The sequence below is a fragment of the Calidris pugnax genome, unplaced genomic scaffold (genome assembly GCF_001431845.1).
Source record: "Calidris pugnax isolate Ruff unplaced genomic scaffold, ASM143184v1 scaffold318, whole genome shotgun sequence".
Classification (NCBI taxonomy): domain Eukaryota; kingdom Metazoa; phylum Chordata; class Aves; order Charadriiformes; family Scolopacidae; genus Calidris; species Calidris pugnax.
Window position 1 is genome coordinate 859,464 of NW_015091062.1, and position 14,209 is coordinate 873,672.

The following is a 14,209-nucleotide window of genomic DNA, read 5'->3' on the forward strand; positions in this document are numbered from 1 at the left end:
AGCAGGCTGCACAGGAACTTGTCCCAGCGGGTTTTGAATGTTTCCAAAGAAGGAGACTCCACCATCTCTCTGGGCAGCTTGTTCCATTGCTCTACCACTCTCACAGTAAAGAAGTTCCTCCTCACGTTTAGGTGGAACTTCTTATACCCAAATTTGTGCCCATTTCCTCTTGTCCTGTCACTGGGCACCACTGAAAAAAGACCAGCCCCGTCTGCCTGACACCCTCCCTTTAAGTATTCGTAAGCATTGATTAGATCCCCCCTAAGTCTTCTCTTCTCAAGACCAAAAAGACCCAAGTCCCTCAGCCTCTCCTCGTAGGATAGATCCTTGTGGCCCTTAATCATCCTTGTGGCCCTTTTCTGTACCCTCTCCAGCAGTTCCTTGTCCTTCTTGAACTGGGGATCCCAGCACTGGACACAGTACTCCAGATGGGGTCTCACAAGGGCAGAGCAGAGGGGCAGGATGCCTTGACCTGCTGGCCACGCTCTTCTTGATGCACCCCAGGATGTCATTGGCCTTCCTGGCCACAAGGGCACATTGCTGGCTGATGGTCATCCTGTTGTCCACCAGGACTCCCAAGTCTTTCTCCTCAGAGGTGCTCTCCAGCAGGTCAGCCCCCAACCCGTACTGGTGCTTGAGGTTATTGCTCCCCAGATGCAGCACCCTACACTTGCCCTTGTTAAATTTCATTAGGTTTCTCTCTGCCCATCTCTCCAGCCTGTCCAGGTCTCGCTGGATGGCAGCACAGCCTTCTGGGGTGTCAGCCACTCCTCCTAGTTTTGTGTCATCAGCAAACTTACTAAGGGTACATTCCATCCCTTCATCCAGGTCATTGATGAATATATTGAAGAGGACTGGACCTAGTACTGATCCTTGGGGAACACCACTTGTTACAGACTTCCAGCTGGAAGTCTGTACAGGGTATCTGGAACCAGATACCCTTGCATTTTCCTTACTATGAAATTTACATCGGATAAGATCTAATAGTTGTAAAGCTTAAGCATCAGATCTGGAAAAGAATGTGTCTGATGATTATTTTCACTCCTGCATGCTGGTTTCAGAGTCATGCCTACAAAATGTATTTTGCATGCTTCCATTAACTTCTGGAAAGATTCAACTGCTCCATTTCCATCCTTGAAGATACTTAGTACTGGGCTGGACAGGACCCTAAGCAACCTGCTCTGAGGGGACCCTGAACTGCCTGCACAGTTCCCTCCAGACCCTTCTACACATCTCATGGCAACCTCATCACTCAGAATGGCAGTATTTCTGCTGGTTTGTACTGGAGCTTAACAGTTTCTTGACCAAATCCCCTTGGCACCATAGTAATACTGCTACCCCTAGATTAATGCAGTTAATCTAGTTTTTACTGATCTTTTTTACCACCCACTGATGAAAAGCAGACTTCATGTTGTGCCCCGTGAACTTCTCTGATGGCATTCATTCTAAGGAGTACTTCACCTTTTTTGATGTTTGTGTGCTGTAATAGATAGTCTGTGGGCTCTCCCGTTCACTTTTTACTTTTTCTTAAGTTGTGCATATCCTCTTGCCTTCCCTAAATATTTTTTAATTCTCTGCTTTCACTCCTGTTCCTGTACCTTAATCCTTATGAGTGTAAAAAAAAGCCATCTCCTCTCATCTGAATCCTTGCACATAAAATTGACTTATGTTTATGGTCCATGGCTAGGTCAGTCAGAGAGCAAGACTCATGCCACCTAGCTTTAGATGTCTCCAGAGCAGGTCTGTATTTGTGTTAATCAGCCTCAGACTTATTAGAGGAAAAAAAATAAGCATCTCTTAAATATGGCTATGAGACCTGTGTTCCCCTCTACATGTGAAATTTTCATCCTGTACTGTGAGTGCAGGTAGAACTCATGCAGTACAGGTTTCTTTGCTGCCACTCAGGCTTCCCCTATGGTCAATAGAAAAAAATGGGAATTTCTGGTATATGAATTGTATGATCCATTTTTGAAAGTCTACTCCGAGACAAGTAGACATGCACTGCTTCCTAAAAGCGTACACTTTCTTCTACTGATAACAAAGGAGCCTGTGATAACTCTCTGAGGTGTGGGTAGCTGCACCAGTCTACCATCTCACCATTTCATCTGGTGAGATGAATTGCACCTTGTTTTCATATCTTCTCACAGTTCTCCTGGAAAAGCCAATTACATTATTTTTTCATAAAGCTCCAAAAGTGTCTGACCTGGGAGAGCTGAGGAGAAGGTGCTTGACAGCAAAAGCCAGATTCTTATTTTCAGTTTCTGCCTAGTCACTGGAGAGGAACAACACTTACAGGGAACAATTCATTCCACCCTAAAGTAGAGAACCAAAATTAAGTCAGATGAATTGTGCCTGTCTCCTGCAGAAAGACTGCTTCAGACCAACTAGGTCAGAGGTGGGCATGAACACCTCCGTTAGATTAGTTCTGTCAAGACTGTAAGGTGTTGGGATAATGAGTCTCTCATCACGCTCATTAATGTCTCCTTAGGTCATGTGTAAGCCAGTCTGTGCTGTTTTACATGTATAATTATGCATTGACTGAAAATTAACTTAAGCACTGTAAGCAAAGACAAAATTGAAGTGTAGCATATGGAAATTTTTCACCCTACAGGCTATCAAACAATTTGGTTTTCATTCATACTGATGCTGATGAGGAGTGCTGAAATACGAACCAAACTTGCAGATGATACTGAATTGGGCAGTGATGTGAAAAGTACACGCACAAAAGAAATAATGACATAGGCATGTACTCTGTGGGCATTATAGGGAAAAGAATTCAACTTGGAAACTGCTGGCTAATATGTGTGGGAGGAAATGTGAAGAGATTCAGCCACAGAAGAGAAACGTAGGAAGCAATAATACAGAAGGAGATGTGTAAATATAGCAAACGGGGTAACAAATGGGAAGTGAGGTGGCACTTCGCAGAGCAGACTGGCAAGCAAAACGGGTTAACAGAAGGAAGGTCAAGTCAGCAAGCAGTCAGGTGCATACTTTATCTTTGTGATTGCATCCAAAACATAAAAGTCTGAACGTAAAATATTTTGCGGATCATGTAAGTGCCAAAAAGCTATTAATAATTTAAAAAAAAATCATAAGATCACTCTAGGTAAGTGGGGGAGAGAAGGGAAGATGTGGAAACTGAGTTGTGAGGTAGATGAAAGTATAGACAGCTTGGCACGCTTATAGCTGCTGGATACAGATGTCAGTAACTCACTGCAATGTTGTTAACACCAAGCAAAGAGAGAAACTGAGTTAGAGTGGTACTAAAAAACAGAGGCTGGAATGTGAGACCCGTAGCCCGGGGAGCTCTGTTTTAGGGACTTAAAGAAAACAAGCCAGACATGGCATTAGAAAGTAAAGAGAATAAAACCTGAATATATCATAATACACAGACTGGTGTAAATGTTGTCATGGTTTAAACTGTTCTGTTCTTTTAAAGACAGTTGATTCATGTTTTTTGTGAACTTAAATTTCAGTAATGGTTCTGCAACCCTAGGGCTGCCCTTTTTGAAGGAGCATTCACATCCTCTAAGGCACAGGACAAGACTGAACCCATTTATTCCCTATTTTAGCGAGGACTCTATTCACACAAAGAAATCAGCTTAATTTTAAAAAAGTACTATTTTTTGGCTTTTTTTTCCTTCCCACCCTTCTGTCTGTAATATAGTGCTATCCCACCTTCTATTTTTGAATGAAATAGCAGGACCAGATCATTCCAAGGGAGAGTTTGGGGTCCAGCTAAGTGGAGGGATCTACCTCCTTGGTTTCATGTAGACTGAGTATTTAATACTGCATGCCCTGGGATCTAGCCTAAAGGAGGTTGGGGTGGGAGTGCTGGTTGGTCTCTTTGATTGGGGGTCTGTGGTGTTAGAGGTGCTAAAGGAGAAAAAGTCTGGCACTGGCCATTGTTTTTCCCCAGAGTTGGGTTTGGGCATTTGAAATGTGGAGCAGGTCTGGAAGTCTCAGGAGTGCTCCCATTTCCACCAGACAGATAAGCCTCTGTGTCCCAGGGACACCTCTCTATGTGGTAATCTCTACTTACTGTCTTAGCTCATCTTTCAGTTTGTTTACCCTAGACTTCAACACAAAGATATGCTGGAAATAAGCTGTTACCACTCAGAAAGTAGCCTGTGGAGTCACTGTCTTTCCTCCCTCGCAACATCATTGTCCAACATGAGCAAAAACTTGAGTGGACTGTCAGAAATTATGGTTATTTATGAGCAACCTAATCTGAAATTCCAAGACATAGACCAGATGGAACAAGGCAGAAAAGGCAAGGCACTAAACTAGGTAGTCCCGCATGCCTTTTAGATTTATTCTGGAGGACATTGATCCACAGATCACTAAGTACTAAAACTCTGCCACTTCTAAGTGCTCCATTAACTAATTTACAGGAAAGTCAATGATATTGCTTAAAATTTTGTCATTATTGAACCATACCTGCAATGCTGTGTTATTAAGGAACTTGTAAGAGAGTCCCAGTTTTTGTTCTCGACAGTTTTTCTATCCCACACGTGGCAACTTCCTTTATTAATTTTAAGGTTAGCTGGGTAATGTGGCAGTGAAATGAAACACGCTCAGGTTAAGGCTTGCACTTTCCGTCAGAGCCAATTTTCCTAAGATGTTGGTGGTACAGCTTTTGAAACTGGCTCCAGGTTTGGCTCCGGGTGCAGGAGAGAAGTCATTTTACTGTCTGTTTTTGGACGTGGTTCGTTATTGCACACGTTTCCACCATCCGTCCTCTGATTCAGCTGGATAACGGTTACCTTGGAGTGGCAGGTGGGCTCTCCATCAGTGGAGGAAGGAGGTTGGCAGTGGAAAAGCTGACGGAAGCATTTGTAGAACTGAAACAACAAACAAACAATTCTAGACATAGTTGCTAGGCAGGCTACAATTCAGAGCATCTCTGCAACAGCTTGGAGGCAAGGAAACGTGGTTTATTAAGCTTGTACTTTTTGCTCAAATAGGAATTAAATATTTTTTCTCCATGAGTCCGTTTCTTGCTGCTTAAGACTAAAGTTCACTTAAATTTGTGGACTTTTCCTTTGAAATTGATGTGCTTAGCTTTTATAAGACCATAGACTCTGTGGAGTGTAAAGCTGTAGAACAATCTTAAACATTTTCAGAACCTTTCATTTATGATAAAAGAAGATTTAATCACAGAAGTAATTGGTTTTCAGTTACTTCACACATCAGGCAGGGAAAAAATCATTTTGATAATCTAATGATGCACAGCAGGGAGAACATAAGGTTCTTTTCATTAGCAAGCCATTGAAATCTCTGTGTTCCCAAACTGCAAACTAAACTTCAGAAAATGGCTTTGCTTAATTAACAAACCAAAATAATTTTTTATGTTAATTCATTTCACTTGTGAGATCTACCCAAAACACCTTTGATGCATTATGATTCCAAAGCTGTTGTACAGAAAAAAAATACCACAACAATTACATCAGTTCTCATTTGTTAGTGTAAAGTGAGCAACATACAGCTGTCTCCTCTGGGAGTCGAGAGTAGTCATATACAACAGACAGGGATACCAGTAGTGCAACAAGTACTTCAATACATTTTCTATATATTTTTTAATTTTTTAAGTGAAATCTTAAAAAAAAAATGGTGTTCAAGGCTTATTTCATCATTTTCCTTTAACAAGGCGATGTGAAACAGAAAAGGCTCCTAGAAGCTGTGATTGATGTGAAAGTATTGCAATTTAGACAGTACTGTTGATCAGTATCTGATACTAGTCCCTTTGAAAATATGCAGCTGTGACAGTAAGATTTCTCTCGTTTCAAAGCTGTAAAGACCTTCTGATGGTACAGATTTACAATAGTGCTGTAGGAAAACAAAGTTTGCACAAGGCCACCTATCTTCCTCCTGAATCTGTCTAGTTTTGATCTTGAGCATGGAATATGGAGAGGAACAGGATCGTAGGACTGCATCTAAGGTCAAAGCAGATCTTTGCCCAGCTTTAAACAGGAAATTAATTTCCATATGGCCTTTCTTAACTGCTACTGAGAGTGCTGGTGATTGCCATTGACATGTGACAGGAAAAAATGGGTTGGCGTTTTGTAGCTTCCTCCTTGCTGAGCAGGAGGTGATAAGGAACTTTTCCTTGTGACAGCACCTCTCTAAGAAGGAATTCACCTTCCTCAGCCTCTCTTCATGATACTCTTCAAAAAATTGTCAGAAGCTGTGAACTTTGGAGCCCACCACTATGTGGCTGATGTTTATATGCCCTTCTGCATGTATTTAGGCTGCCGCCTTTGTCATGTTCTCCTGCCTAGAGAGAAGCAAGATGGAAAAAGTGGAATTGGTTCAATTCCAAACTAAGAAAGACCAACATTGTAATAAGGTGGAAATGTTTCAAGGAGTATATTGATACCCTGATATTGCCAACAATCAGAATGAACCATCCAAAAGTTGTCAAGGAAAGAAACATGGATGATACTGGCCCATTTTCCTATTCTTGTTTCCCCTTGCCATGGAGTACAAAAAAGGAAGGTGAAATCAGTCAGATTCCTCATAGCCTTGAAGTTCAGTATGTATGTAAATATTTGCAAGACACAGATACCCAAAAGCACAGAGTAGGATAGAACGGGCATACCTGGAATTTTTTTTTATTTCATGTAGGTGGCAGGTCAGAGTTTAGCTGTGGAAGCGGTACAAGTACCTACAAGAGCTCCTTAAAAACAGCAGACAACTGCTCTGTGTGTGTGTGTTTGTGTTCTGTATTCTTCAAGTGAATATGAAGACATGGTCTGTCTTGCTAAATAGCTTCAAGAATTGATAATATACAAGAAAACCAAGAAAAGTGAATAGTTGACTCAAAAAAAATAAGCATGCAGCTGCACTAGGTCCCTGCTTCTTGTGTGGATTTTTATGGATAGTTTTATGGATAGGATGGGGTAAATGGGGGGTAAGGTGGGAGAGAGCATTCTTCTCATTCAAGGAGGCTGACGATGGTATGCAAGTCCTTTATAGGCTTTTTACTCTTTCTTTATGAGTGTTGTCCTACCCCATCAACTCTACAGGGATCGAAGTCTTTATGTATCAGGAACAAGTGAAAACTGCTCTAATAAAAGGAACTGTTACTTCACGTAATGATTTTACAGAAGTAATACTTAAGGTGTGCAACAGCAAAGGAAAGCAGGAACGAAAAACCGACTGGGTGACTGGAGGGAAGTTTCTGTGAGAAAGGTGAAATCTGGGGTTGACTTTTATTTTCACTGTCTGCTCCAGGTATCCTCATCATGATGTCGATGTGTAACGAGGTGCACGTGTACGAGTACATCCCTTCAGTCCGACAGACTGACCTGTGTCACTACCATGAACTCTACTACGATGCAGCTTGTACCTTAGGGGCCTACCACCCACTGCTCTACGAGAAGCTGCTGGTGCAGAGGATGAACAAAGGTTTGCAGGATGATCTATATCGGAAGGGGAAAGTCATTTTGCCAGGGTTCAAAGCTGTCAAGTGCCCCCCACGAAATAATTTCCCACACTTGTAGAAGAGAGTCATTAAGAAACAATGTGCAATAAGGTACTACTGTCGTACTATAAACAAGAAGAGAATACTTGAAAAATGTATCTTAGACCAATCTAGTCTTGAGTCTATAAATTGTAATTAAGTAGCAGGCATGAGGAATACTTCCTTTCTGAGCCTGAGTATTTATTACTGCTTTGCAAATAGTTAAAGAAAAAAAAAAAAAGGCTTAGCTCACGAAAGGTGCAAAGGACATACTTAGGCAGAAATATAATGTATTGTTGTGGGTGTGACTGTCAGAATTTGTCAGTGGTCTCTTATGCCACATATGCTAGACTGTAACTTTTTTTAATGAATTTATTTAACTGTCAAACCTGGCATTGTGAAACAGCCTCTATTGTTCATGTACAGAGCAGCCAGTTGAACAATGCAGCATTTCTCCTGGTTCCATGGGATTTTCACACTCTCCAAGAATGAAGCAATCACGACTCTGAGCTGTGCAGTCATTGACTAGAGCAAACTTTAATTCCCGTTTCTAGGTAGGCTCCATAGTTACAGGCCTCCAACTCTACAGGGGGCCTTATGGTGGCTATGAAGCCAGATGGCAACGGCTGTACACACAACTAAACCAGTTAAACTACTTGATATACTTTTGATATCAGACACCCCATTACTGCATAGAGCAGAGGGAAAAGAGAAACATCTCATTTCTTTAGAGAGCAGCTAACATATTCGTAACCCATTCAGGAAAATACTCTCCCTGGGAGGCCTATCAAGAGAGTGTAAGTGAGATGGAAATGATGCCTTCCCCTGGTCTGCACAGATAAAGAAGATCCAGAGAAAGGCAAGGGAGGCTGTGCAGCACTCACGTATCAGGCTGAAAGCAAGCATAGAGGGAGCTCACCTTTCTGCAGCGAAGATAGCATTCAGGATTACAGACATAATTTGTTAGGTATTTCATTGGGATCCAAATCAAACTCACTTGTTCATAAGTTACTGCTGTTAAGAAAGTATAAGGAGCTCTCTGACAAAAGAAGAGCATATCAGCATTTTTTATTTAACGTCTGAAAGACTATACCCCAGAGAAGCTGTAATGTCTGCAAAAAGCGTGACTATGGATTGCATATGGAGATAATTTGATATTTTCCTTCCTAGCACACAATGAGAAGATTCTCTAAGGCACTTCTAAAAATATGCTTCGTTGCTAATGTATTTAAAGCATTATTTTTCATGGCAAGACTTGAGTTTCAGATTTTCCAAGTGGCAGGAGGTTAATGTTTTGGGTTTTTGTTTTTCACCCTTTCTTTTAGGGTAAGTTGAGCAGGAACGTATGTATACAAAGCACAGCTATATTGTACTGATATCCGTTCAGTAAAAAGGCCAACACTGAAAGAGCCACTGAAAAGAAACTCTGAGTGATTGTGTTGGAAGGTATTTTTTGTGTTTTATCTTAAGCAACAGAAAGGCAATTGAAGAGTGCATACAATATTAATGACTATTTCCTCTTCAATAGTAATGTAAATATAATCACACAATCGTTTTTCTGTCACTCTGCATTTTGGGTCTGATGATTTTTCTTCCTCAAAAGTGAAGAATATGTGTCCTACGTAGGACTTCACCTTCTTTTTCCACGTAGGTTCTTAATTTAGGCTTTATGATTCCTTTTGTTGGCAAAAGTATGTCCAGATGATCTAAAAACTGTACTTGCGTATTGTGTGGATAGTTATATCCATAATTCATTTTGGTACGTGTCAAAATGAATAGGTTTTACTCTTTCTAGCCTTAGACTCTGGATATATTACACACCGATTTCTTTTTAATGTCATGTATGGTGGCAACTTTTATTCTTAAAGTTAATAACACTGTTACTTAATCTTGTGGAGAATAGATAACTTACATAGAACTAATCTATTTTTCCATATGTTTGGTACCCTGTTTGCAAAACTTTTGAACAGTGCAGTCAAACATGTCTCTCCTGTATGCTGGGTTAGTGACCTCATGTTTGTAAAGGAAGGGAGTCAATAAGTTTTTGAGGACTAGTGCATATCCTGCTTTTTCGTAAGCTGGAAATTCTCAAGTTCTGAAAAGAAAAAAAAGGATGTAACTTTGATTGATCTGCAGCCACTAACCTTTAACTTTGATTTTAGTGAAGAAAACAAATACTAACTGCATTACTCAAGTACTCACAGCAGGATTATGTTGTATTATTCCCTCAGTAATTTGTCAGAATAACCAACATAGCTGTTGTACAGAACAAGGCAAATGATAAAGTTTCATGTAACAAGAGCTCAGCATACCTACTGAATACATCGTTTAAATAACAATGCAGAACCAGGTCTGAGATGTTACAAAATGAACTGTGTATTTTTTAATTTATGGGACTGTGTGCATTCAAGCCCTCACAGCATGAATTTTTTCTTTGCCGTATCCTGATTTATACGGCAGTCAGTGCTCCTTCCACAAGTGCAAATGTGGCTGCTGTAGCACCGTCACCTCAGAAGATGCTGCAGAGCTGTCCTGCAAAGGCTTGCTTGCTCACAGAGGAGGAAGACCAACTTGTGATGCCCTTCTTGAAAAAATAAGCATCTCTGGCGTGGCTTTCCAACACTGGTTTCCACTGTGATGTTTCACTGCTCTGCCTGCTCAAACATCTTGTGGCTGCTTAAAAAGATTTTACTCTCCTACTTTGTCTTGTCCTCCTTCATTGTTTGATACAAGTGTGGCCTGATTTGGTAACTGAGGACTCACGTCCACTTGCTGCAAGAGGGGAAGGGGCAGACGTAAAGACAGAACATAAAGGACCTGCAGAGGTGCTCCCCTCACCTCTGCTTACACTCTGTGGCATTGGCATTGGTGGCTTTTTAAGAGCCCATTTTTGCATTTATGGGCATTTTCCCATCCCTCACGAGGGCAGAGAGATCTTAAAAAAGAATCACATTCATTAAATTTGAAACAATGAATGAGCGTGTAGTAACACTGAACCACATACCTTAATAATAGTAACTCGTGAGAGTGCTGGTTTTAGATACATATATTAAATACAGACGATGTGAAAGGACATGCATTTTCCCACCCAGATGGTGGGAGAAGACACAGGTGTGGCGTCACAGCTCTCCCATGTGCCTGTTGCCCCCTAGCAGAGTGGAACAGCACCACAGGTGAGAGGTTTGCCCAAACCTGGCCCTTGAATTGCACCGTCAGCCAAGCAAATGCCTCTGCCAGTGGAGCCCTGAGCTCCCTTCACACTGGTTGCAGATTATGCAGGTTTTAAATTTACGGAGTTTTACGGACAAGTAGGAGTAAGTTGCCTTCAGAAGCTATTGAGCCTCATTTCTGTGCCCTGGTGCTGTGGACAACAGTTGCACTTAGCTCAAACAAAAACCAGAAACACAGCAGCAGTTTAACGAAATGTGCTGAGTTTATGCTGAATTTCATTCTGCTCTTTTTTCCACTGTGAATTCCGTAGCTTTTCTGACTTGCGGTGCTCTATCGTTTTATGCATTCAGTCTTTGGATGGTTAAATCAAGGTATTCTTCTGTTTATTCAAGAAAAAAAAATATATTTTGCCTCATTTTGAGCCAAAAACTTTTTTGCTAGAATAAATTATTAATTGTTCCATTCCTTTATAGTTCTAAAGCTTACCTGAGCATAAGCTCACAGCTCAGTCAGTCATTCCTTGGATTAAAGTACTTAATCTTCTTTTTTTCGTTTGCTGTGCAGTTTTATGCTGTTCAAACTCTGGTAAAGTCAGTGAAATTACAGTGGTATAAGAAATATGTACCTTTGGAGAGAGAGGGGCTGATTTACACACTCTAATCTACACTCTCTCTGTACAAATTTAGCTAAGTCATTGCATGTTGTTGGTCAGGACACTCTCTTTGGTGAAAACATCCAAATTCTGAACTTGTTGCTGTAGATCTCTTGCCAAAGTCAGAAAAACCGAGACAGGTTTTTTTTCCTAAATGAAGACAAGTGTCTACACTCAGTGGTTGCACAGACTGAACACAGTCATTTTAGAGATGGATTGAATGAGACAGGAGTTTAAAAGACATGTAGACCAATCTAATCCATAGTGGGTTTTTCTTTTTCATTTCCTTTTTCTTCAGCAGTTTTTAAGGATGGAAAATGCCATTTGGACAGTGACAGAGATGTACCATGAAATGAATATTAAATGCATTGACTGCAAAAATTAATGGCTACTATTTTTCCCTTCATGCTCTCTAAAGTTGATGCATATTGAATAAATTAAATTGCTTTTTGAAGTAGGTAATTCAGAATACTGTCATTAGAAAGCATCTGAATCTTTGCCGGGAGCTATCCTCTCAGACACAAAGAGGATACCTGATTTAACCATTTGAAATTTAAAGTAGCCCGTGTCTGGGCATACCTACATCAGTGAATGAATTTTGACACTGCAAATTTCTTCTCTCTGGCTTAGTGATCAGATTCAGAGTTTTGTTCTTGAAATAAGAGCTGTGTGTAAAAGCCTTACATGTATCCATACCGTCTCATCACTCTTATAATACGTAGTCATTGAACTATTCAATTATAGACTGTGTACTTTTTTAATAGCTTTGAGAATTATTTTGTATGATGATTTTTTTAAATGAATGTGTACTCTAATAACAAAGTTAAGATTTTACAGGAGTCACATTTTTAAGCAGTGTTTGTATACATTTTAACACTTTTTATATTTTCTATTATGATTTTGTATATTTTTATGTATGCACAGTGTACAGATTTTTTCCTGTAAATAAAACATTTGTTTTCATTTGTTTAGGAGTGCTGGTCTTTTCATATTGCCCCGAGTGAATGACACTGAACTGCAGATGGCGTGAAACAGGGAAGGTGCCTGTCAGTTCTGCCCACAATTGCGATGAAATCTTAAATGGAAATGGACAGATAGGCTGATGAGTGGCTTTCACACTAAACGACAGAAAAGAGGCAAATATTGTAAAGCTAGTTTTATTCTAAAACTAACATGTCTACCCAAGCAGGTGCTCTATGATTCCCCTGGGAGAATATACCGTACTGCTCTAGCTTTGGTAGTCACCATCAAGTCACCAGAGTATGACCTCCTGAGTGGCTTTCACACTAAACGACAGAAAAGAGGCAAATATTGTAAAGCTAGTTTTATTCTAAAACTAACATGTCTACCCAAGCAGGTGCTCTATGATTCCCCTGGGAGAATATACCGTACTGCTCTAGCTTTGGTAGTCACCATCAAGTCACCAGAGTATGACCTCCTTAGAGGAGGCTCCTTGGCTCCTAAGGAGGTCACACTCTGGTGACTTGATGCTGTACTCAAAATGCTGGTAAACTTCAGCTAAATGGCTGTGCCACCCATTCAAGGAATGTCTTAAGGACATCATGTCTTAAGGACTAAGAACGGGCTTTTTTATCAATTATTAATTGAAAGGAAGTTCAAGGAATCCAGCATCATGTCTTAAGGACTAAGAACAGGCTTTTTTATCAATTATTAATTGAAAGGAACGAGTGGCTTTCACAGTAAACTACAAAAAGAGGCAAATATTGTAAAGCCAATTTTATTCTAAAACTAACATGTCTACCCAAGCAGGTGCTCTGTGATTCCCCTGGGAGAATATACCGTACTGCTCTAGCTTTGGTAGTCACCATCAAGTCACCAGAGTGTGACCTCCTTAGAGGGCTTGACTCTACCAAGAAGTTCTTGGTAGAGTCAAGCCCTCTAAGGAGGTCACACTCTGATTACTTGATGCTGTACTCAAAATGCTGGTAAACTTCAGCTAAATGGCTGTGCCACCCGTTCAAGGAATCCAGCATCATGTCTTAAGGACTAAGAACAGGCTTTTTTATCAATTATTAATTGAAAGGAAAAACAACTTAACAAAGGGAAAACGGAACTTGCCATTCAGTTTGTGATGAAGTACCATATAATTTAACCACTACAAGTCTGCTTACATACATTAAACGTGAGGCATTCTGCTGCTTTTGGTAGTCTTTGAACTACACGGTGGCTGGAGTTGGGCCACTGGAGGTGACAGTCACTGTTTTCATCCCAGGGAGTCACCTTGCGTCCATGCCGACAATAAAGCTTGTGGAATGTTAAAAGTGGAATTGCCATCACATAAAATCCTTCTGTACTCAAGGAAATAATGGTTTTTCCATCACAATAGAAATTCTGATTTCTCAACCCAGTTGATTCTGTTGTTGCATTGCTTACACATAAAACCAAACAACCGCTACCAAAAACACAATCACAAATCAAACTACTGACAGGAATTTCTAATTCTGTCTTAGGTAAAATCAATACCTAATTGGCTGCAAACCAGGATAAAAGTAAAACTGGAAAGACTTGGTTTCCATCCCCATACCCACCTCTTACCACACTGGAGCTCTCATTGCCTGAAAAACAGCGTGAGCTCTGTAAAAAGAACCCTCATCCAGCAGCAGGATGTGTATCTGGTAATTAAAAGGTTCTTCCAGCATTCCCATATCAGAGCACCTCCAGTATGTCATTATAGCAACTCGATGGAAAGATAATTTTGGAGAACAGAAGCTGTAGTAAAAGTGTAGGTGGTATCGGAATCTGGGGTAACGGAGGGCTCATAAGAACCTATGTTTTAGCCAGAGGCAGAATGAAAAGTAGTGCTGAAGAAGACTCAGTAGATAAAATGCCCAAGAGCTGCTGAAGTTTTTGTGTATGTGAATGTTAGCAGAACGTAAAATAGTGACCCACCCTCAAGCAAA

At 40.5% G+C, this 14,209-nt stretch overlaps 2 protein-coding genes across 5 annotated transcripts in view; one reads left to right on the forward strand and one right to left on the reverse strand.

Moving 5' to 3' along the window:
• ST6GAL2 (ST6 beta-galactosamide alpha-2,6-sialyltranferase 2) overlaps positions 1–7,692 on the forward strand; it is a 177,540-nt gene extending 169,848 nt beyond the window's left edge. For all 4 annotated transcript variants that reach the window (XM_014956703.1, XM_014956704.1, XM_014956702.1 and 1 more), the window contains exon 6: positions 7,237–7,692. In XM_014956703.1, coding sequence (XP_014812189.1) covers positions 7,237–7,505 — 269 coding nt within the window. In that variant the 3' untranslated portion in view covers positions 7,506–7,692. The remainder of the gene's footprint in view (positions 1–7,236) is intronic.
• LOC106896599 (pinopsin-like) overlaps positions 4,410–14,209 on the reverse strand; it is an 85,967-nt gene continuing 76,167 nt past the window's right edge. Inside the window, exon 4 of the mRNA XM_014956705.1 lies at positions 4,410–4,844. Within this exon, the coding sequence (XP_014812191.1) occupies positions 4,617–4,844 (228 nt within the window). The 3' untranslated portion in view covers positions 4,410–4,616. The remainder of the gene's footprint in view (positions 4,845–14,209) is intronic.